General features: G+C 40.1%; 1 protein-coding gene across 2 annotated transcripts; it reads right to left on the minus strand.

The window, feature by feature from the left end:
* Positions 1–1,259: 1,259 nt before the first annotated feature.
* G3BP1 (G3BP stress granule assembly factor 1) lies at positions 1,260–24,120 on the minus strand. 2 transcript variants are annotated; one of them, XM_086759040.1, is made up of 12 exons: positions 23,807–24,120; positions 11,231–11,344; positions 9,865–9,946; positions 9,353–9,526; positions 8,461–8,551; positions 7,846–7,939; positions 7,264–7,468; positions 6,378–6,479; positions 5,622–5,733; positions 5,072–5,197; positions 4,854–4,963; positions 1,260–2,373 (listed from the first exon to the last, which is right to left on the minus strand). In XM_086759040.1, exons 2-12 carry the CDS (start codon positions 11,323–11,325, stop codon positions 2,167–2,169), a joined length of 1,398 nt encoding a protein of 465 aa, XP_086615166.1. In that variant the 5' UTR covers positions 11,326–11,344; positions 23,807–24,120; the 3' UTR covers positions 1,260–2,166. The 2 variants fall into 2 exon arrangements, with proteins under 2 accessions (XP_086615166.1, XP_086615165.1); XM_086759039.1 differs by having other exon boundaries at positions 4,854–4,984; positions 23,807–24,118.
* Between the last annotated feature and the right edge of the window lie 70 nt (positions 24,121–24,190).

The raw sequence follows: 24,190 nt of genomic DNA on the forward strand, positions 1-24,190 counted from the left end.
TTGATAAGTCTGAAGTGCAACCTGTTACTGCAGTTTTGGATTTAACATCAAGAACAGTAGAAACCCAACAAATTAGAAAAAAAAAAAGTCACAAACAACAGGGACAGAGTTCATTGAAAGACTTCCACTGCACAGCTTCACCTCATGGTCATCCTCCATACAAAAAATGCAGAAAGCTTTTTTTAGTTCTCAGAAAAATACCAGTTACCACCACAAGAGGAAGCAGTATGTATTTCCAGTATGCTGGCTGTGAGAGCACATACCACAGCTATTGCTGTCACACTTAGCTCTCTTCTGATTCACTAAGATACTTAAGTCTTCAGGAATAGATTTGAAAGCAAGACAATCTGAGAAACATTCATAAGGCAGGAAGGGACAAATAGCATAACACAACTCTGAAGACAAAGCTAAAATAAAACAGAAACCCAAACTCTACTAACATTTAGTACAACCAGGCTCAACCATTAGGTTTGGCAAGTAAGAGGCAAAAAATTGCCGTTCTGGAACAGGTAATACCTATCTGCCCTTTGGGCAAGAGCAACTTTGCTCTAGCTTTAAAGTAAGCAAAGGTCAAGAGATATATACTGCATATGCACAGCCATTACGTTAATAAATCAAGAAAACAGAAACAGTGAACCCTGGCACATAAGTAAACTTACTAAGCAAACTCTTTCATCTCACAAAGAGCTCTGAAGGTCTGCTGTAGACTCAGAACTTCCATTTTCATCCAGATGTTTAACATCACGTATTACAGAAGTAATACTGCTTTGTGCAGTACAATCTTACAAGAGCTCTTTGAAATTACCCAGTTTTGTATTTTATTTTCAGTTTCATCTTCTTTCAGAGGCAGTCAAGAGCAGTCAACATCTTTTTTAATACCAGGACAGACAGGCACCTTCTGCACATCCAACAAAAACACCATCCATCCACTTCAGGTCTGGGAGAAGCAAGGGATGAAATTAATGCCTAAATTGCAAAAATAACTCAATCACATACAGTAGTTTGGATTGTAAAGGGTGTGACAGAAGTACTTCTGCTTCAGTTCTATTTTTGTAACATTCATAATGGGACCTGCCCGGCCTCAAATCAAAGTTATTAAATTCCGCATCCAAAAAGTACTTGTTTTCAATTATTTAAATGCAGCCAAACTGATGGACGGAAAGTATTAAAAACTTCAGCTATAACCACCTCTAGCTCGTAAACCTAGTGACTGAAGGAAGAACCTCTTCCCCTTGGAAAAACTCCAACATACTCTTGACTTGATAAAGCAAATCTAGACCTTTTTTATTTTTTATTTTTTTTTTAAACAATTTGCCAAGACTGGAATGAGAGATAAATAGAAGGCACAACAATTTTGCTTTTTTTTTTATACAAATACAAACTAAACATGAAAAAAACTCCCTATTTCAATAAAAAATTTCACAAGTTCAGGAAAAGTGTTTTAAGAGTCAAGTTCTAGACATTTAAAACCTATCCCACAATCCAAAATTTTGAAGTGGTAAAACAGTAGTTCAAATTCCTTTCCGTGATCACGTATCAAAAGAAAAAAAGGTTCTACATATACCCATTATTCCATTTTTACAGTGCCACAAAGAAAGGTGAATGTCAATTTTTCAAGTGGCAATATCTCCAGACCAGAGGATGTTCGTATGACCCTCAGAGGATAAAGCATTAGTTTTGTTTTTCTGCCCCTGAAATACTTGCCAAGTACTATGTTTTCCTACAGGCTCTTGAGCATGCACTTGAAATATTATTCCACTGACTGAAATGCACCCAAATTCAGTAGAAACGGGGGAGAAAAAAAAGAAAAAAAAAAAATCAAAGAGACATTCCTTTAGGAAAGACCACTGGTACCAAAAAAAAAAAAATCCAGTCCGTAAGTTTGAGGTGAACAAGAAAATTCAGTTCTTTTCTTTTTAAAATTCACTTTTCCTAAAACGTTGTTCCACAAAGCTGGAATCTGGGACAAGGACTAGGAGGAGAGAAAAAAAAAAAAAAAAAAAAAAAAAAATCACAAAACCATAACACAAACAAAAAAGGGCCAAAATAGTATCAAACGTAGCAGTCTATAACAGGCTAGGGCCACATTCCAAGATACCCAAGGCTGAAATTCACAAATCTGCAGGAAAAAGGGTTTGCGCCACCATGTCAACATCCGCGATGCATTCACTGGCGTTGCCCGATCCCCCTTCCAGCTCCAAATCCTGGCTTCTGGGACATTCCTCCACGTGGAGGCCCTCGAATCCCACCTCCCAGCCCCCCACGAGTGCCTCCAGGTCCACGTGGTCTGTTATCTCTGCGGTCACCCTCCCTGGCAGCTCGTGTTTTCTTCTCCTCCACATTCAGGCGCACCTCTCCCCTGAACATGACGGGCTGCAAGAAAAGCAGAAGAGGAACTTTCATTAATGACCCACCAGTAACTCTTCAATATCAAGCAGATTTCTGCAACCTTGTTTCATATCCTCCTCTCCAACAAAGTAAATTAAAGTATTTTATGACTGATTACTAGAAAATGGCTGCAGTCAAACTATGCATCCAGCCTTGTGCTTTACTGGAGAAGACAAGAAAAGGTGTGAAAGAGTGACACTTGAAAAGCAATCTCAGGCTTAACACTGACCATTCTGACACTGTTTAGAACAGGAATTGAACTATTAACAGTAACCTACTTTAATTAGTATGTGGCAATTAACTGTCTGCCACCATGCAAAGTCCCGGTTGCTTCTTCTTGTGGCATGAAGAACGTCAGATACTCTCTACCACTTTGCTATACAGGCTACTGAATTCTTTCGCTTCAGTCATGCTCAATTTTTTTAGAATTGCAGTGGCAAGCGGTCACTTGATTGGGAAGCCTCATTGAAGCAAGAACAAAGAGGAGTAGGAGTGCAACATCCCACAAACCTCAATGCAGACAAAAAGTTGAAGTCTGCCAGAATCCAAAAACTGCAGGAGTAAGGACTTGCTTCTTTCAAGTTATTACTGCAGTTACACAACAAATGAGAAAATAAAAAACGGGATCCATCACGGGCGCAGATACAATACTTTCTTATCAAACTGAAAGACTAGCCATTCACCTCTACTGAACTGACACGGAAGCAGAACAAGATCTAAGGATGAAGCACTCCGCCCTGCTCTAGCCATCAGCTGTGCTGGACAAAAAGATCAAAGCATCGTGTTACAGTCTCATTACTGACTCCACTGTAAACTCCCACATTTCACATCAGGCAGCAGACATCAGGTTCAGCCTCACCAGCTAACAGTCTACCAAAGCCTTTTAAAGTCATTTATAGCAAAGCTTATCTTGAAAAAGAAGTCCTACTGTTTCAAGACATGTTTGCTCAAAGCACTGGGCCTATTTACAAAACAATTCAGACATTGGATACTACAGACAGAGTTTAGTGCTGTTCAGAGCTGGGTAGGAGGTGTGTTAAACTGCTTTTATAGGACTTAAGACTTTTTTTTTCCCTTTTTTTTTTTTTAAATGTAGACTGATTTCAGAAAACCATGCCCATCCATTATAACTTAAGCATTTACCTAGGCTTGCAGAAAAGATACTTTGGAAGTCCCAACTTCAAAAAACTTATTATACATTCAAAGTCTAACTTGGAAGCCAGCATCCACTCTCTTCTCTGGCTTGTTACACAGAGTGGCACAGTTTAACAAGGAAACAAAGGCCACAAATCCCTCAGCTGAGCGTGCCTTTCACATTCCCTGGACACGAAGTCTGGCACTCAGCTCTTAGCTACCTCTCCCACTGCAAGAGAACTCATGAGTGCACGTTTCTAGTTTGTTTCAGCAAAAACACAAACATGCAGGTTTAAGTCACTGCTGAAGGTGTTCACATATTGCTTGCAGCTAAGAAATGGCTTAAGGACCCACCGTCAGTGTACTACTTGTTCGACACCAATTCAGGCCCAAAGTCAAACAGATTTACTCAACCTACTTTTAGCACTGGTTTCAAATCACCTGTTTTAGACTTTATCCCAGAAAACTGGAACTGCTGAGCCCATGATGGCAGGAAAGCACTTAAGGAAGCAATTCTATCACCATTCCCATCTTGAATCACCAGCTCCCTGCAAGTTTCTCGGGCTGCTGGGCTTCATATGCCCTAACTCTTCAGGCATTGCCACAAATGCTGCTGGCACCCCACAACTAAAGGTGTGCAGCCACATGAAATATCCCAAACTCCGACCAAATCTCAAGGCTTAGAAATCTGCACCCAAGCTACCTTTCAATTTTAGAACAGAAATATACTGTACAGCAGCATTGCCAGTAAGGAAGTGAAGAAAGGATGTCTCTGTCTGGTGAAAAGCTAGGTCGTAAGCAAGCACACTGCACAGCTGTTACAGTGCATCCAGATTCATTGCCTAGCACCACACCATACAGTCAGGGGTGCACATTTTGCATTAGCAATCACTGCTAACAAGATGAGCATGTACCTCCTGCCTTTGCTAGCAGAAATTATTTTCAACCTGCACACTAGTATAGCTTCTCCCTTCAACATTTTTTTAACCTCATCAACAAAAAAGATTCTACTTGTCCACAGGGTCAGACTCTACCTTGCCTCCCTGAAAGGTGTTTCTCTGCTTCCTGTGTAGAGTTCAGCAACTTTCCATTGGAAAAAGGCTCTATAATGAATAAATTAATGTTCACCTAAGTTGTTACAAGTTACTTCAATGACAAAAGACTCAACCTGTACAAATGCGGCCCAAGTTGTTAACAGGATCAAAAGACATCCCACCTAAAGACGCTCAAGAAAGGGCAAAGGGACATAGTAGAATCTTTTGTTGTTAGGGTAAACGGAAAAAGACTGCCTGTTATTAACAGATCAAAACCCTGACTACATGTTTATTTACCCTGTTGCTAAGGATCTTCTGAACTGGTTCAGGATCATCAAACACCACAAAGCCAAAATTGGGGAGCTTTCCACCACTGTTGATGCGGAGTTCAACAACATTGCCATAGCCTGCAAGAGAAAAGCCGAGTTCTTGGGTCATACATTAGAATGCTCTGTTGACCCCGCTGATGGCTGCAACCCCCAAACCCTGAGAGCACAGCAAAGCAACTAACTTACTTTGGAAGAACTCTTTAAGTTCAGTTTTATCCACATCGTGAGGAAGGTTCCCAACAAACAGCTGATGACTGTCTGGGTATCTCACAATCCGTCTAGTTTCCACATCGCCTTGTTCACCCTCACGAACTTGAACATAAAAGTAAAACTTGTTTAAGAAAAGCTAGTCCTCACAACAAACAACAAATAAAAAACCAACACAAGTCATGGTCAGAATTAGCATCTTGTAAAAGAAACAGAATTCACACTCTATTTATCCATTCATATACATAAAAAAAAAGTAAGCATTCTACACAAGCAAGTTTGCTTTGTATCACCTGACTGAAGCCAAAATCTTGAGTAGAAACCTAGACGATACAACAGAATGCTAGTGAAATTCAGCTCTAAAGCTTGCCAGACATTCACACCAAGATCATCTAAAATAACCATACTCCCAAAACTAGAAATAATTTGCTTACTGACAAAATCAGATTTTAGAAGCTTTAATAATCATATTGCTTCCCCAAAACCACCAAACAGCAGAAAATGAATTATTCCTTGTAGCTTCTCTTACTTGGTCTAGGACCCCTCTGTGGTGGGATGGTTGTTCGTTGCTCCCTCACTCGCTGATCCCTCTGCGGTCTCTGAGGTGGGGTCTGAGATTCAGGCTTTGCCTCAGGGCGGGGCTGTATAAAGTCAAAAAGGAGTTAACAGGAAAGAATCAGATGTAACAGTAGATTTTATCTTTTAAGAGCTCGCTATCAAGTTGTTGATAAAGCAACTTGAAAATACAGGGAAAACATCGTGGTTCTTTCCACCAGCAACTAAAATGCACATTAGTTCACGTTGGGTTACATGCTAAAAGCAAACACGTCACACAACTAAGCTAGAACTTCAAAGTCACCCTATTCACAGTCACATACAATAAAGTGCGTCTGCCCGAAGTGCTGTGGCAGTTACACAGGTAGATTGTATTACATTAACTCATTCATGAATGAGGTTTTGGAATGAATAGGCAGTCGTGGGGGGAAAAAATAAATTTAGAAAAGTTGCCTCTTTCATTACGAGAGTGCAACCATTTTAGATGGCAGATACAGGGAATGTTCAAGCAAGTGCTGGATGTTTTTCGTCCATGAGGAACAATTCTTTCTCAACCCAAAAGTCAAGGAATAACACCTTTATGAAGTCTATCATAAACATTGAATTTGAAAGATTTGGAGTCTCTGAGAATTCAGAACACAAGCAAGTAGATTTCACTATCATGCTTCCCCACCTCAGTTTACTATCAGCCAGTTTAGCACCTAAACTTCTCTAGGTGTTGGATTCCTACCTGTGAGACCGGTACTTTCACAACATGAGGTGGTATTCCTGATACGGGAACAGCTCCACTGGGAGGGAGGTTCTTACTGGTTACTGATGCCCATGAAAAGGTCTGGGGAAAAAAAAAAAAAAAAATTGTAACTCAACTCCAGATGCTTTCAACCTTCTGAAATATACTCCTGATACTACAGCAGACACAGGATAACATCACAAGTTTTAATCTGTCCTTGAAATTCCGGATCCAGTCACTAGGAGCTTCCCCACAACTTTCTTCAAATAATTTAAATTCAAAAGACTTAGTGTAATGATAATGGAGTCACACTTCTATTCTATTTCTAAATCCTACGTCAAGTTGAAATTAGACACAACAGTGCCCCAAGATCCATGTATCATATCAAGGTTAACCAAAGTATTGGTTTCCCGAGTATCCATTTGTCCTCTTTTGCCTCCCTTAACACTGAACAGAGACAAAAATCCCCAGACAGAAATGAAGTCACATGTCACCCATTTTCCTGATTCAGCATGCTGTTTGCAGTCTGTTCAAAATTTCAGAAGCTCTGTTTACAAACAAAGAATCTGAGCCTCTCCCTGCTGCCACAATTTCCATACCTACCGAATATAAAGCCTTACCTTACCTCCTGGTATTTTAACCAACTAGTTACTAGCTACTATTTCAACCACCCGTTATTGTACAGGAACTAATGGGAAGGAGGCAACTGGTCATGAGAAGAGTAATTTGGACAAGGTGGGGAAAAAAAAAAATTATAAAAGTCATTTGAGCATTTGTAAATTCAGATATTTTTCCTCTTGACAGAGAGAGGATCTGCAAAATGACAAGACTCAAACATACTGATGAAACCACTACAGCACAGAAAAGAGCCATCCACTGTCATTACCCTGGAGTCCTCTTGCACTGCAGGAGCTGGATCAGCAGGAGCTGGAGAAGGACTCTTTTCCACCGTCTCTTCTGGAGCCGACTCTTCTAACACTGGCTCAGATTTTTCTTCCTGCACCTCTGGTTCAGGCTCCTGTTCAGGTTCTGGTTCTGGCTCAGGCTCTGCCTCTGCAGTCGTCTCTTCCAGGTGTTCCTCAATGTCATTGCTATTAGACAGCACCACAAAAAAAGCAAGAAAAAGGCGTGGTATTGTATCCGATTCTGTTACTGGGTGGTAAGGAATGCTACTTATCTAATACAGAAGCCAGGCACAACGCATTCAAGAGGAAAAAAAAAGAAGGCTAATCCATCTAAATAACACCACATTGCACAGTGATGCAAATGTCACATTGTTACACTATAGAGCAGCAAAAGCGTTACATCTACTGAAAATTCAGTCTCTGTGTTCGGCCTAACAGCACCTTGGCTGAAATCTTTTGACCATCAAAGAGGAAAATCATGAGTAGCAATAAATTCATTTGACCTGTTCTACAAGCAGTCTGTATTACACAACACCTGATTTCATCTAGTGAAATATTATTACCTGACAGTCTGTTCATAATAAGCACCAGTATCATCAGGAACAGCCTCAGGTGTCTGCTGTCTTTCCTCAGGTTCTTCCCCTTCCTCCTCTGATTCTACGTGAAGTTAGAAAAGGAAAAACACACCACACACATCTTTAGTACTCTGTTCCAACACAAGGCATCTTCCACAATATGCAGGTGACGTCTCTCATAAAGAGCACCGGGGAAGAACTATCAAGATGTGACATGGAACAGACTTTATACTTATATGGACTTACACTTCTGCTATCACTTTGGTTACTCAGTTTTGACCAAGGTCAAACGACATGTTCCAAATACTTCAGAGAAGCAGATTTATAGCCTACAAATCCGACTGCAACTGCTAAAATAAGTCTTATCGTTCTTTTAATAGAAACAGAATATGCCAGAAAAATAAGCCATCTGCACGTCACAACTCCTTGCTGGAATGCAAAGAAACTACAGGCAAGGAAAAAAAAAAAAATCTAGAAGAACATGAACCTTAATGCTGATCTGCCTTCTCCAGCACAAAGATCTCTTCTGGTCTGGGAATGAAGTGTTGATACAGACCCAGAAAAAAATACCATTAGAACCATCCAAAAATTCCTGCTACTTACCCTCTGGAGGCTCAGTGTCAGAGTCACCAAAAACCTCATCTTGGTAGCGGAAGATGTCATTGTGGACATAAAACTTGTTTGCAACAGAACCCTAGAAGCAAAGCAAAAGGAGGAACCGATTCAATTACATCAATTGCAGTCATGTAAAAACTGAAATAATGAGAAAACAAGAACAGCTTGAACAAGTCACCCTTCCCACCTAAGATTAATCCAAACTTGCCTCCTTCAACAAAACGTATGTTATGTTATTCAGCAGATTAAAAGATAATTAAAAAAAAAAAAGCAAGAAGCATCATACTAGCAAGTCAACTATGCATGGAAAAATGGGAAAAAGTTTTATTAGTGCTTTTAATTCACAACACTGAAAAGGCAGGAGCAAGAACTTTCTGAGGTCTAAAGTATCAATTCTTAGCTCCAAGTCAAGCTGAAAAATAAAGTGATCTTGCATTTTTTTTTTTTTAAACTATAATTTTCAATGATGGAAATTGCTTTGTTCAAAAAAGGTTTCTATTTAAAAAGCAACCTCAAATGCTAAGTCAGTGCTTTATACAACAAGGAAGTCTGGAACCCATGTCTTCAAACAGCAGGAAGCATTTTCCTCTTTCCACTAGTTCTTTTCAGCAAGAGGACTAAAGATAAAATAACTTTAAAATGTATAAGAAAAAATACGCATTGCACATGCGTACCCAAAAGTTAGGATATTTCCAATTGTAATTATGACGTTCAAGGTTAACATATGACCATACAGAAGCAGTGTAATTTCTTAAGGAATTTGCAGAACATACTACCTTCCCAGTCCGACCCTTCAGATTCCAACACCGAACCAGGAAGGCCTCCATAATCCTGACATATTAGAAGCACTATAACACCACTGGCACTCAGTACAGCATACCTCAGGTGCAAGCACAAACGTTTGCATGAATCGCCGCACGGGCTGCATGTTATTGGAGAGCTCTCCCATCACCTGGACTACAACACCGTCATTGAGAGTAGCATGAGCATCCACATGACGAATCTTTGTGTGGCAATCCTTGAAGTTTAATGACAGCACTTTCTTGTGGATATCCTATGAAAGAATGATATACAAATTACACTGCAGAAGCCATTTCTGCTAAGTTAGCTTGCAAAGAAAGAAAAAAAACCATAAAACACTTTCAGAATATATTCCCTAAGTCTAGAGAAAAAGCTTTGCAGCATGCTCTTCAAGTTTGCTTTGTAGTCAATTTTACATTATGAACTTCAATAAAGGAAGCGTATCTTGCCTAACTACTGTTTACAGTTCTCTCCTCATTTTTTACAGAAAGCACTTGGACAAAGAGGGATGAATCACAGCTGGCTATGTGTCTCTTCTCAACCACAAAGGTGACAAAAAAGAAAGAACAGCACGGTTTTTTAAGTACTTACAGACTGCCCATAGACTGCATCAGCTGGTTTTCCATTGGAATCCAAGCCACCATGGACATAGGAAGAGTTCTTTCCATAAAACCTGTTGGAAATAAATATTTTAACACTGAGCCATGTTATGAAAGAAAATTGAGCCTCTACATTACAGTGCACTACAAATAATATACCCCCAAAGCAAGTTTTCTGTCTGAATTACTGGAATACAGCCATACAATTCCATAATCCTACTACCGGATGGGGGGGTTTTTTGACCAAAGGGGAAAAAGCAAAGGGGAAAACGCAAAGTTCTCCTGTGTAAGCTGCAGCATTCAGATATGTCAAATACACAAGCATTAATAGCCAAAACCAAAGTCTCATAGAGCTAGATAATCTAATCCCATTCTCCCTTTTCTGTACAGGGTCCCTAAAGCGACATAGTAACCTGAACATCCAGGATGCTGAAGGCTTCCCCTCAAGTTCTGGTTTAAAGCTTGAGCAAGGAACAATGGTCCTCCTTTTTTTTTTTTGTTCATCTACAGTAAAGAGAGCACTGCAGCTAAATCTTCCATTTTATAACTGAGAGATTACAAGCTGAAATGTCACTAATATAATGGGATTGCATTCTGCCAACAGATAAAATACTAGAACTTAACTTCATGGCACATGGTAAACTTTCCTCTGACCCAAATGGACGAGGTAAGCTGTCCACTTAAGTGCAGAAATATTCTGAGTAAGTGTTCCTGAGACTGGAAGAAGGAATGTTTCAGAAACTGATTGTCTAGCTACTCAAAGTACAGCAAAACAAAGCGTATCTTCAGAAACGGGGTTAGTTCTAACAATGTAGGATACCTGTCAAATCAACTAGGATCAATTTATTTAATTAACAGATGGTAGTTTGCTGCACACTCATAATTTCTCTGATTTTCCTTTAAGAAAGAGCCACTGGTATGACTAAGACATACCAATATACAAGCATACATAATTTCCAATGTTTTTCCACTATTCAGGAGACATTGTATCAAGACAATGCTTAACTAAATAACATTTATCCAACTTCCATTTAGATTGATTACAACTAGAAGTAGCAAGCAACGCACTTTTGATTTACATTTTTTTCTTCTTTTTTTGCTTAGAATACATACATAGCAGCATTTCATTAACAACCAGAACACAGGTATTTAAAGAATTCCTGTAATCTTTATTTTCCATGTTTTAATCCAGCTGATCAAAACTGAAAGCAAAATACACCCGGAGTCTGTCTTCAGAAAATTAGATTTTTGAATGTCCTAATTCAGCAAGCCAAGATGTGGTAATAAGCTTATTCATCAATTTTAACATACAAATTAAGAAATTAACATGAAAAACAGATCACGAAGTGGAGCTTTACCTGTGCAAATAGTCAGGTGCTTGGTTCAGCAGAGTATAGTACTGCCTCACGAACTCCCGCCCGACCAGCAGGGGACTTGGCTTCTCCATCACCATTTCTTTGGTCAACTGAAAACTATGGAAAAAATCAAAAGCTTTATAAAATATGAGCATTTCACATTTCTGTTCACATACCTACAGCATAAGCCACATAATCACAGCAGAAAGCACGCACTAGAACCCATCAGCTGTTTTACCACAGTAAGCAGCTTAACCAATACGTATTTGGAGTCAACAGTCTTGGGAGCTGAGGAGAGGACGGCTGGGTACCAAATCACAGGTGGGAGAGGCTGCATGGGCGAGGGAGATTACCTCCTAACATGCCACCATTTAATCATTCTGCATACTCTCAGTAAAAAGCAAGTGGCAAGCAAGTACGGTTCTTCAAGAGGATTTGCTAAGTGGCTAAGTCATTTACAGTTGATCCAAGTTCCACTTACCTCACTTGACTTCACAATCAGAATTAAAAGTCAGATGTTCTAAGGCAAAGCCTGCGCTACTGTATTAGGGGTGTTTTTAAAAGGTCAGAACAAGTCCAATCTATTTTTATCAGCTGCACAGCACTCCTTGCTTGTGAGTGACAAGCGCTGTAGAGCAATATCGGATTATATTCAAATTGCTATGCTACAAACAAACGCATGCTGCTTTTCCCTTTCTTCCACCAAACTCAGCAAGTCACCTCTCGCGTCAAATGAACAGTGCGGCCCGTACCCAGGTCCAGGGACAAATCAATCCAGGTACCTTCACCTAATTTCCATGGGTCCGTAAATTACAAAAAGCAAATCTCTGCAGGGAGATTACACAATATGTATATCTTCAGTGCAGGTCAAAGCCAAAGTACATTCCTGGGTTTCCTTGCTTTCAAATACTCTTACACACTCTTAAAACTCAAACAAAATAGGTTCAAACTGGTAGGGGAAAACACTGATACCAGAGCATTTTCTTGCTACCTAACACAGAAACAAAAGTAAATTTTCTGTTTCGTACTCAATTATGCCAACTGGTAGAGAATGGGTGCTTAGTGGGCAGCTTTGCTGTTAATGTATCACAGACTATACGCAATAGTGATTTTCCTGCAACTATTCAGGCTCTGTAGTACTGACAATAAGAAGCCAAAGTGCTACCTGCAGTAAGTCAAGCACATGTTATCCAAAAGGGGCATTAAAAGACCACACATAGCAGCTGAAAAACTTCCTCGCCATTACTGTCCCCCTCCCCAGTCCCTTCCCCCACACAATGCTTGCCCAAACACATGGTATGCAAATTCAACATCGACATACTCCAAGTTGTGTTGTGCAAAATCAAACCAATACACTACTAACCTGAGCTCTCTAAAAATCAATTCAGGATTCATCATTTACTTATCCACTTTTATTTAAGACTGTACAACTATAAATAGCTGCAAAAAGTGGTGGCATCAATTGAAAAAAAAAAAAGTCAAAGTAGTCCTCTAGCACAGACTAATCCAGATGGGAGTCTGCAAAGTTCATGCCTAGGCAGTTACGTTAGGACAAGCTTTCTCTTGTCACCATACATAACAGCATCCTGTATCCTGGGTAAACAGAGTTGCCCACAACTATAATCTGAACAAAGCAGGGGGGAAAGAAGAACAGACTTCCTCTCCCATATACTTGTACTAAGCCTTGTTCCTGTTCACCAGAGGATCTTGTTGACACTTACATTTGTTGAATTTCAGAGTAGTTCTTTAAATGCTAAGAACTGACAACAGATTCTAACTCCAAAAGACAGAGGTGATCTACTAGGTTAGTGTTATTACAGCGACATTTTCAAATGCACATCATATACAGGCCTGCAAAGGAAGTTACAGCCACACCGCTGGATGTACCAGGAATGAAAAATAGAAAAGCCCCAAAAAGAAGAAGATACAAAAAATGACATGGAAGCTGGTATTTCAGATAAAGCTAAGTCCAAATCAATCTGGCAAATTCCTTATATCTCTAACTGTGGCCTAACATCCAACAAACTGTAATCAAAAGGCACGAGGCAATGTTTAACCATACTGGCAGGACATACAGATAGTGTTTGAGAATGTGATCAAACTGAGCAATGGTCAGCATGCACTGCATCCTGCATACAGCAAACAAATCCTGACCCCAAGAAGCAGGGGGTTCAAAAGTTTTTAGGTTCAAAAACAGAAGATGTAACTAGAATGCTACTAATAAAACAAAAATTGCTATACTTTTGCATACATGGATGTGTTTTGCTCAGCTTTTAACACAACCCAACTCACTTTTTTTTCACTTTGCATATTTAAAAGTAAAATAAATGCAAAGTCTATCCATCCTATTTTTTAAATACACTTTTCATAATTTTAAGTACAGGGGAGAAAGATCTGACAAGGCTCCAGAGGACGCGCACATGAGTGCCTGCTCTTCCAGCAGGAAGTATGCATTACCACCACCACACAAGAAATGTTACTTACGTGATAACATGCAGAAAGGATAAGACCAAACACGACCTAGAACTGAAAAAGGCTTTTCATACATTCAGAAGCTTTCAGTTGTTTAAGGATATTTTCAAGAGCTAACTGTGCAGAAAGTGATACTCCACGGTTGCGCCTGGCCCGCAGGAAGTGCTCAGATTCTGCAGATCACTCTCGTTTTAGGAAGTTCCCAGTATCTGTGGTTTTGAATCGTAAGCATAATGTATTACAGATACAGATGTCCAAGAGCGAGTACAGTCTGAAGTGACAAAAACCTCAAAGATACGACCTTGTTTGCCTTCTAGTGCATATCAAATTAAATTCCCACAAAGTATTACCAGATAAGAAAGAACATCACAGAAAGTAAGGTTAAATTGTGAGGACTGCTGCCAATTTCCTCATTTAACTTAGTTTCCTGTCAAGTACTTGTGAAGCTCTATGATTACAAGGGGCAGGATGACCCTAAAACAGTGGGAGTAGAAATGTCAGACAGATAAGACCTTCACTTTTAGATCCAGTTGTCTTAACTGACAATGCAAGACTTAATTGCTCTACAACAGTTAAAAAAACCCTTGCCTCTGTGCTATGAGTTCACAATTCGAAAACCAGCCCTACCATATCCCCCAAAATCACAATTTGATTATGACAAGAGCTCTATATAAAACAGTATACAGATGTTGCTTGTTCACTCTTCTTTCCCTTTTTTTTTTTGGTAGGAAGACAGGGAGAAGGTGTAGGGGGTGCATTACAAAGACTAGTTTCCTAAGCTCTTTCAGATTTCTCTTCTTCACTGAAAGAGTTCTCACCTGGATAACCCACTAGCAGGTCATCTTCAATGCTGTTCTGAAAACATACTGAAAGTAAAGTGGCTTGTGCTGATTAGCATGTAAAAGTGACATGCATTAAAAAAAAAAAAAAATCAAAGAACTTCCCTACTGCTAAGGGTGAAATAAAAATTAAAAACAAAATAATCAGAACTAACTCTTAACATGGAAAGAGGAATAGCAGTGTCCAGCTCTCGTTAAGCTGATCTGAAAAGAAATGGGAAAAACCTTTACGTGACCTAATCAGAGGACAACAATCTGTTTTCACTCCTGCTGCACCTGCTGCTACGCTGTCAGTTGCCATCTGTTCTTGTTCTCCAGCCAGCACAACCTGGATGATAGAAGCCCAGCATCTCTAGAGAGACTATTTGTTCCCTACCACTCATCAGCAATTCCTCCACTATTCCTTGACCTAAGAATAACTGCAAATATTTTATACGGCATTTCTTCTGCACAGAGCATAATAGTACCAAATATTTGAACTGCCACTACGTTACTCCTGATCAAGGCCTACGCACAGATTTGTGTGTCAATTGAGATAACGATGAAAGGGTGAAAACTGACAGGAAAAGTTGGAAATCAGATGATTTATTATTCATTCACAAACATTCATTCATATTACTCCATATATGTAAAACAAATTGAATAATTCAAATTGTAACAAATATACTAGAACAATTCTGTGACATAACTGAGCCCCTTCCTTAAGCCAAGATACTTACAGGAAGACAAATACCTCCTTTACAGTGGTTATCACCTGGCTAGCGGAAAATTCCACCATCTGTTACAATGCTCTCACTTGGCAGAAAATCAGGGCTAGGCACTGAATTTCTAAAGTACGGTTATGTAAATTAGAGCCATTTATGTAAATTCTCTATTAGCAAATTTAGATTTAGGTCCACAAAATCTATTAGCATTTTAGTATTCAGAAAAAGAATATACTCAAAGAACACCTAGCTGCTAGCATTGCATTAGTATTTTTTCATCAAATTGCTACACAATGGAAGTGAACCAACCATCGCTGTCTCCATTTTTTTCTTCCTAAAAATCAGACAAGGACTTTAGTCTGAATCTTGTTTCTACCAGACTTCCTACACATAACAAAAACCTCTCATGTACAGCATACAATGTTCAGGCTCTCAGGTCAACCACTGACAGCAGAACCTACTTAGCCCAATATAACTGATGCCATCTTAATTTCCATATTTTTTACTTGCATTTCAATACAATAAACAGTCTCAAAAAAAATGTCCAAAATTACTACAACCCATTACAGTTCTGTTTGTTTGCAGTATCACACAGCAGATACAGGGAACAACCCTATAGCAGTTCACCCTGTCTTTTGGCTATCCACGTGGTGTAAGGCGACTCATTTGATACCACACTCCTGCCCATCTCTACAAACTGGTAGAGTTTACAGAGTACCAAAACAGTTGTGTTGCCCCTTCACCCTTTTAATTACAGGTTTAACCAAAATATTCCCATACAGTTGTTACACTGTTTCCAACAACCTAAGCAGCTTCTAGAAAACATAATCTTTTGTTTCAACAACTTTACCTCTTACCTATACAAAAGCAACTCTGCCAATAAGATTGATGTGTTATCCCAATTAAGGTATTTTTCCCCTCTAAATCAGAAAGTCAAACTTTTCACGCAACTCTACTCCTTCATTTTTTGTATCAATTAACCCATTAACACAAAAAGGCTTTTTGAAAACTTAAGAAACACCTAGAGAAGCTCACATGGAAAAGAGGTGTCCATATCTAAGCACATCACAATAGCTGGCAAACAGCAATTTTGCTGGGCATGAGAAGTCTGGTCAATAGTTAATAGGATTGCGTAGTTAAGTGTCATTTGGGATTTCTCCAAGTTGCTTAGCAACAGGTGAGCATGTTCAAAACCACCAACCATTTATCTACATGGAGTAACCAGCACTAGCGACAGTTACTACTGCTGCTTTGGACAAGAAAAAACATAGCCAGTACAAATAAAATAATGAAGAAAAATCCCAATATACCTCCAATTGGCATGATATAGATTAAAAGTTAAACAACAAAAGCAAAACAATTCCAGTTAATTCCAACTCTCTATACATTTTACATGACTAGCCATCTGCTAGCGCTGCTAAAATGAGAAGCTGGTACCTGTGTGAACTATGATGCAAAACATTACAGAGCGAACAATGAAACACAAACAAGCTAAACTTGCATCACTAGGCAAATTCCAGTGCCCATCTCAACCGGGGATTTATACTGTTATACCAGCTTGCTCTCAAGTAGGAAGAGTAATGTAAACCTTCCCAAGGAAATGCATATTTTAAACACTACAAGACACTAGATACACTGAGATGTGAGATACCCTTCTTATTTTAATACAGCCTTAAGTATCGGAGTGGAACAACAACAAAAAAAAAACCAACACAAAACAAAAACCACAGAAGCAGACAACGTCACAGGGAGCAATGTCACAGCAATACAGCCTGTATGTTACACAGAAGCCATTACAGACAGTTGCTGCCTGCAACCAGTTCAACTTTTTTTGTATTTTGACAGATTCAGAGGGAAAGTATTCTGTCTGACATAAGTTATCTTAAAAGGTAGCACTGTTTCACAGGAGGCAAGACACTTGGAAGCCAGAGCCTGAAAGCTAAGTGATAGGATAACTTACTCAGTGAGTAATTCCTATTTGATCTTCAAATACTTCATGAGTTGTGATGTTACCAGCACTCAACTCTTACTAGTATCTCCTGGAAACATTAAGATATTCCACAAGATATACGTATTCACTAGGACTTTCCAAAAACAGGCACTCCCCAACCAAATCAGAGCAGTGTGAAGTGCTAGATGTATCATGCAGACAGAGGAGCCTTTCTTAATAATCTTAAAACCCAAGTCCTAATAAAACATGGATCTGGATCCTCAAACTTAACAAAATTGCTTCTCCATTCACCACAGCTCTGCTGTACGACTGCCATGTCATACAAGGACAGGCAGAGCCTAAGTTCATAGGGTACTCGAGGTGTTACAAGGAGCTGGATTCTAAAAAAAGAATCAAGCAGCAACTGGAACGCTGCAACCCTGGGCAAGTAGCTTTCTCTGTGCTTAATTATTTCAATGCTGCAGAAAGGCACCTGAACCCCTTTCTGAAGCTCTTTGAGACATGCTGATGAGGGACACTACAGAAGAGCCAGACATTACACCAACATATGGATAAGAAAAATCAAGTTAGAAGCTTAACTATTATCCAATCAAAGTATCCAAGCAATGAATCGAAATCCAAGCACAAGAAAAACATTTTCATTACAAGATGAAAAAATAATTCACTATTACATTCAACACTGCCCATGCTAGTAGTGAAAAACCCCTTTGCTTGCCAGTGGCAGATGGAAAGCCTTCCTCAGTAGCAACGCTACAAGAATACAAATAAACAAACCATGAATTGCTGCAGAAGAGCTGTCATTCGAGGAGTCAGCCTGTGTTTCTGCTAACAGACCTAAGTGTGATCCACAAGCTGATGGATATGATGGAGTCTGCCAGTCTGTAGACAAAATTCAGTGCTTCTTGTATTGTTCAGCTCTGCCAAGCAAGAGAGACAAACTGAAGATTTCTACTGCTATTACTCGGAATCTAAACCAGTGACGATTTCAGAGAAATAATTTCTAAAGCATGCAGCTCAAAAGCAGAGAAACAGAATACAAAGAAGATTAGCCAAAACTTACAACAGGATAGTCAAGACCAGCATCTTTACCTGTACAGTAAGGAATGTTCATCTGGGGAAGGAAAAAGACACTAGATACTATTCGTGCAGTTAGGAGCATAAAGGTCCAAAGATGAACAGCAAATTGGCTCCTGTTTAAAATGGGAGAAAAAAAAAAAATCTAATCTTTAAAAATTTTGTATTAAAGGTAAGTGATATCACAAGAGTTTCTTACCAGGTTGTATTTCTTGGATTCTCACCTCAAAATACTTTGTCTTCTCTGAGTGCCAGGCCTATTTTGGTAGCGGGTTGGGTTTTTTGGTGTGTGTCCCCCCTGTTCCTTTTAAAACTGGCTCAGCTGGCTTCCAATTTTCTACTTCGTATCACACAATCATCACTTCTATTCAGCAACACAAAAACTAGTGATACAAAGAGAGGGAGGATAGCATTTCTGCAGAAGCGGCATAAGCATTGGAGTCCCTTGCTCAGAACTAGCAACAAGAAACAGGTTTTATTGTAAGTTAATGTTTGTAACAGCTGCCCTGTGCCCATGACCCAGCCAGGGTCACCTTTCAGTAGCCAAATATACACAGTTCCCCTTCAGGCTGCAGCTAAGGTATTTATTATTTATTATTTTATTTATTATTTATTATTCCAGGGTCACTTCTCAGTAGCCAAATATACAGAGTTCCCCTTTAGACTGCAGCTAAGGTATTTCGCATTACTTCTTGGAATGTTCTGCTCTACTGTGTCACAGGAAAAAAAACATTCAAACTTAGAAGACAGATATCCAAGTTATTTCTTATGTTACAACCAGATCAGCACACCGAGTTTCATGTGCAGTTTATTACCTACTTTTGTTTCAATAATCCGCACTATAGATTCATGATAGGGGAAGTGAAATGTTTGCCTTCTGTTTCCAGACGTATCAATATAGCTTTGCATCTCTCAACAAGTTACCAGAAGTTTCCTACTCATTACTCAAATGAGATATGGAGTAGGCAAGGTGGAAGCTCTAGAATTAAACACACAAATTTAAGTTCCTATTACTTAAGCTGTATTAGCTAAAACTAAAAAAAAAAAAAAAAAAAAACAAAAACCAAAAAACCAAAAACCAACCAACTTCCAAAGCACCAAATTAGACATCTTAATCTCTGTACTTCCAGATGCCCAAAAGGGAAGAGAGCCCTGGATTTATAGCTACTTTGCTAAACTCCTCCTGCGACTCTGCCATTAAAAATAGACTTGCACACAGTCTCAGAAGTACAACCTGAAGCTTACTCACTATTTGAGGATTTCTTTTATGACACATCTTCATCTGCAATAGGTCTTGCCATACAGGTCAGTCAATATTTTTATTTTTAAAGCACATATAGACAATTTGATCATCCTCTGACAACAGCTACCCCAAAAACAGTCATATTAATCTTTAAATTCCTTTGTGCGCTTCCAGAAGTACAGTTCTCAAATGCCGAGAAGCTGTAACCAGGTATGTTAGGTAAACAGCTCCAAAATTAATGGAATATGCTTCATCCCCTCTGCTTTTCACACTAGAACAGTTCTTGGAGCTGCTCATATCCTGCTTCAGTTTGATAGAAAAAAGCTGAAAATACTCATCACTGAAAAAAAAAGTTAAAAGTTAAGCAAGGCTGCTGTAGAGGGACATGCTGTAGCATTACGCTAAGCTCAGAGCCTGAGCCTAACCAGTAACACTTTATATCTTCACAAAAGACAGCTATGCTGCATTTAGCGTAACAAGGAAAAAAAAAAAAAAAAGCAGCCCTTGTGATTTGACAGAAGTCCAAACTCCTGAGTTCTCTCATAACTCAAAGCCTTGAGAAGTCACAAATATTTCTACATTAAAAAAAAAAAAAAAAAAAACAGCCTGTTTAGGAGAGTTTGATTTAAGATTTTCCCCTATACCTGGGTGAAGGACTTTCATTTCTAACCAGACCTATCCTGACCTCATTTACTCTACAATTAGAAGTAATGTTTTTCTATAAAATTACATTTTAACTATGCAAATTTCATCCTAAAAGCTGGTAGGATAGCACTAGTCTGAATGGTTTGTTTAGTCATTTTTTAAATATGAAAGATAACAGTCAGCTTTATGCCTATACTGCTCTCCAGACTGCTTCATGATAAAGTAGCTACTTAGACTATGATTTTGCCATTAGAACAGGTTTTGTTTTGACATCCAAGAGCTGCTCCAACAATTCAATGAAGTTGGCAGCAGGTCCAGTCTTCTCTTAGGTCTGCAATTTTCCATTTAGCTCCACTGCAGCTTCTTAAAGTAAAAAGCAAAAGTTACTCATAAGCAGTCAGAAGAGGCAGATCAGAACAGGGAAATTCAAGCCCCACTTGCATTAAAATCACCAGGATTAAGATTTAACAAATATTTTCTGCGTGCCAAGGAACAGGTATCTGTAAAGAGAGTAAATTGTTTCACCTCTACCCATTTTGGCCTACAGAACACTTTTAACCTTCCTATATAGGCTGGATCCTAGCACTTAAGACTGATCTATCAAAGCACCGTTACATTGTTAGACACTTAAAAACAAACAGAAAGTTAGCCTAACAGCAGCCATAAGCAAAACGACAGCACAGTACACAGCAATCCAGAAGAAAATGGATGGCCACCAGCATTTTAGAATGCAGGCCTCGGAAGGGAATCAGAGTCCTAACAGATTATTTGTGCATAACTGACAGCTCACAATCTTCTAGCTCTGAAAGCAGTACTCCACCAGCTACGTCTTTCTGGAAAAGGTCCAGACTTAATATAGCAAAACTAGGACCTCAGACCAGTAATACTCACTGTCTGCAAAGTTTTAGGGATTCTTTTAGAGTACTTGAAGATCAGAGTTCATTTTTTTTTTTAATTACTCAATGAGGTAAGATTATCAAGTCTACTAGCAGTTTCAGCAAGAATTTAATAATTACTTCAACTCTGTAGATTTTATATAGGCACCTGTAAAAAAGTATCCAGTCTTCTAGACAAAACTATCACTTTCACCTTTGGTTTGTTTCAAGTCTACACCTAGCATAACTAGCAAAACCCTGCTAGAGCCCTGCTCTACTTTGATTTCCTTTTTGATTCTTCGTATTACTCAGTCAGATTAAAAGGCCAGGTTCTAATATTAAAAACTAGAATAATCAATTCAAGCGTTTCCTAACTCATTTAGCTAATCTTATGAATGCTCTCAAGAGGTACTACTGTTATGAACAGAAATATTAACATGTACTTACAGTAACATCATCTTTATTTTGCTTTCATTAAAAATGGTTCCTCTGTATATGTTTGCCTTACAATTTGCAAAGCAAAAAGGAAAACACTAACTTTCTGAACCAACAGGGAGCTTGCCATTTCATCAGGTGCATGAAGATTTCAGCGAGATGTTCAAACTTAAAAGTATCATCAAGTTGTGCTGAACTATTGATGCTGTTGTGCCAGCAGCAAAGTGAACAGTAGAGCAGTGGTCTTATCATCACAGTACAAACAAGCCTTCTTCTAAGTTTTTGTTTCTTAGGCTGCAAACGCAAAGAATCCCTACAGAAGATCCTGATGTTTACACGTGAACCACATACACAAAGGAAATATTATCCATCAGGCCTTCTACCTTAACTTTACTTATGTTTTCTGGCCTTCAACTTAAGGAGTTCACACTTAAAAGAATATAGCATAGAAAAAAAAAAAAGTGCTGTTGCCTAACTCACATAAATCAAGAACTGGAGACTACTACTTAGCATCTGATGTATGCAAGATTATTTTCAAAATAAAATTTTAAAGTGTAAATATTTTAAAACAAGATATACATTTGCAAAGGTTCCAATGTTGATTTAATTCTTTTTCTAACAGATTTTGTACAGTTACACTTTCCAGCATGTTTTAACACTGCCTTTCAGGAGAACTAGTCCCTGGAACACGTGATGCTATCAAAGAAGTTGGGAGAGCATCAAAAGATGCTCTGTGACTACTAGGATATAAGACCTTAAGCATGTAAATACTTACAGCCAGCTTTCAATTTAGCTATAGGTTCTGTCCACTATGCTTGTTGGTTTTTAAAGCTAGACTCACAACTTTACAACATTAAGCATACTGACTGAAACACCCCAGGAGAAGGTGAGTTCAGTTCACAGGATGTGAACATCCTAGCTCCAGCATCATGGAAATACGACAGAACTATCTTTTTAGCAAAATCATTAGGCTTATTCTTTACAGAGACTGAATAAGAAAAGTGAAAACTTAGTCAAAGGGAAGATTTCAGAAAAGGTTTGAAAAGCAGTTTTTGTTTGTCAACTTCTGCACTCCTCTCTACAACACCAATCTAAAAAGTCTTGTTAGCGAAAAAACAATCCAACACACACACACCGCGTTTGATTTATGGCACCTGGAAGCATTAGCTTTCAGAGCTTGATAGCAGCGTCCACATTTCCTAAAGCTATCACTCCTGGCTGTGAGAGCACAGGCTAGACAAAAATAGCACACACTGGAAACATGGCGGCTTGCTGCAAAGGCTGCTTTCAACCAATTGTGAAAACAAAAAAAAAAAAAAAAAAAATCTCATTTTCTTTGTAAAGAATATTTACTACAGGCATGCAACCCTTAACATAAAGTCACCAGGTAAGCCCGTTAAGAGTTAACAACGCATGAGATCATCCTGATCAAGACTAAAAAGTCTGAAAGATGTATGGAAGTCTTTTCTCTGGTTTTTCTCCAGTAAGTATATCTAGGGCCTTACAAAAGCACTACTTCGCATTTACATCTTGGCTTAACCTCGGATCCAGGCAAGGTCATGCGGTAAATCAGGCTACGATACGCGCTCTCCTTCTGCTCCAGCTGTGACTCCCCTCACCGGTAGAGTTCAAGCGAGGGAGATCCCCCCGACCCGACACGCCGGGACGGGAAACCTCACCAGGTAAGCACTCGGTATTGCTCCCTCCGTCTACAGCTACAACGAACTACTAAAGGGGCGATCTCAGCTGGGTGCCAGGCTTCGGGCCGTCTCACACCTAACCCACACCCCCTCAAAAAAAAAAAAAAAAAAAAAAACCAAACAAAAAAACCACTAAAAAAAAAAAAAAAACCTACCAGCGGACGCAAAAACGACAGAGTCTCTAAAGCCGAGAACAAAGCTCGCAGCCCCACACCTCGACTAGAACAATGAAAGCCCGTGAACAGCCGATTTCCCCCCCTCCCCGCCGCAAATAAGGCTCCATCCCGAGGAACCGCCACCGACCACCGCACCGCGCTCCCGCCGCGGAAGCCTCGGAGGGCGCCACGGGGCCAGGAGGTTCCTCCCGCTCCAGGGGGCTGCGAAAGCCCCGGCCAGGGGCCCGGACGGGAGGGCGCTCGCCACAAAGCGTTGGAGGGACTGGGGCGAGAGAACGCAGGGTGGGGTTTGGGGGGGGCACCGGCAACCGCCCTCCCTCAACAGACCGCGGCCTACCGGGGGTGGGGGGGGGGGCGCCTCGGGCCAGGCCCGGTGCGTGCGGCCCGCAACCGCCCCCGGGAGGACGTGACCCCGCCGGTGGTTCCCGCCCGCTCCCCATGCGGCCGCGGGGCCTCCCCCCTCACCTGCGGGCGGAGCGGGACGGGAGCGGGAGGCGTCGCTTCACCACAGGCCGGCCCGGCGGACAAGAAGCACCTCACGCAACGGCGTGCTCTGCCGCCGGCTAGATATATCCGGCGCGCAGCCTAGCCCGACGGGAGGGGGCTCAGCCAATCAGAGAACGACGGCCGCCTTCACTCGGATGCTAGTTGGCCCACAGTGGGCAAAGAGGCGGGAAGATAGCCGAGAAGCAGCTCAGTCTACCAACCATGCGGCCTGGCTCCCCGGAGCCGTTAGAGTGACCGACATCTAGTAGAACCAATGGGCGGTATGCTCCTTCCGTCGGGGCGGGAAAAGATCAGATGGATTTCCCCTTTAGCCAATAGGACGACGCTACCCGCGCCACCAGG

Source organism: Chlamydotis macqueenii, chromosome 14, assembly GCF_036417535.1.
Source record: "Chlamydotis macqueenii isolate bChlMac1 chromosome 14, bChlMac1.mat, whole genome shotgun sequence".
In the NCBI taxonomy this organism is placed as follows: Eukaryota; Metazoa; Chordata; class Aves; order Otidiformes; family Otididae; genus Chlamydotis; species Chlamydotis macqueenii.

What these genes read in the sequence shown, in the direction of transcription:
- G3BP1 (XM_086759039.1), bottom strand. Translation starts at nt 11,325, where the DNA reads ATGGTGATGGAGAAGCCAAGTCCCCTGCTGGTCGGGCGGGAGTTCGTG. An exon ending in CAGTGCAAGAGGACTCCAGG is followed by an intron (nt 6,480 to 7,263) that starts GTAATGACAGTG and finishes TTTTTTCCCCAG; the next exon opens with ACCTTTTCATGGGCATCAGT. An exon ending in TGAAAGTACCGGTCTCACAG is followed by an intron (nt 5,734 to 6,377) that starts GTAGGAATCCAA and finishes GACTTTATACAG; the next exon opens with CCCCGCCCTGAGGCAAAGCC.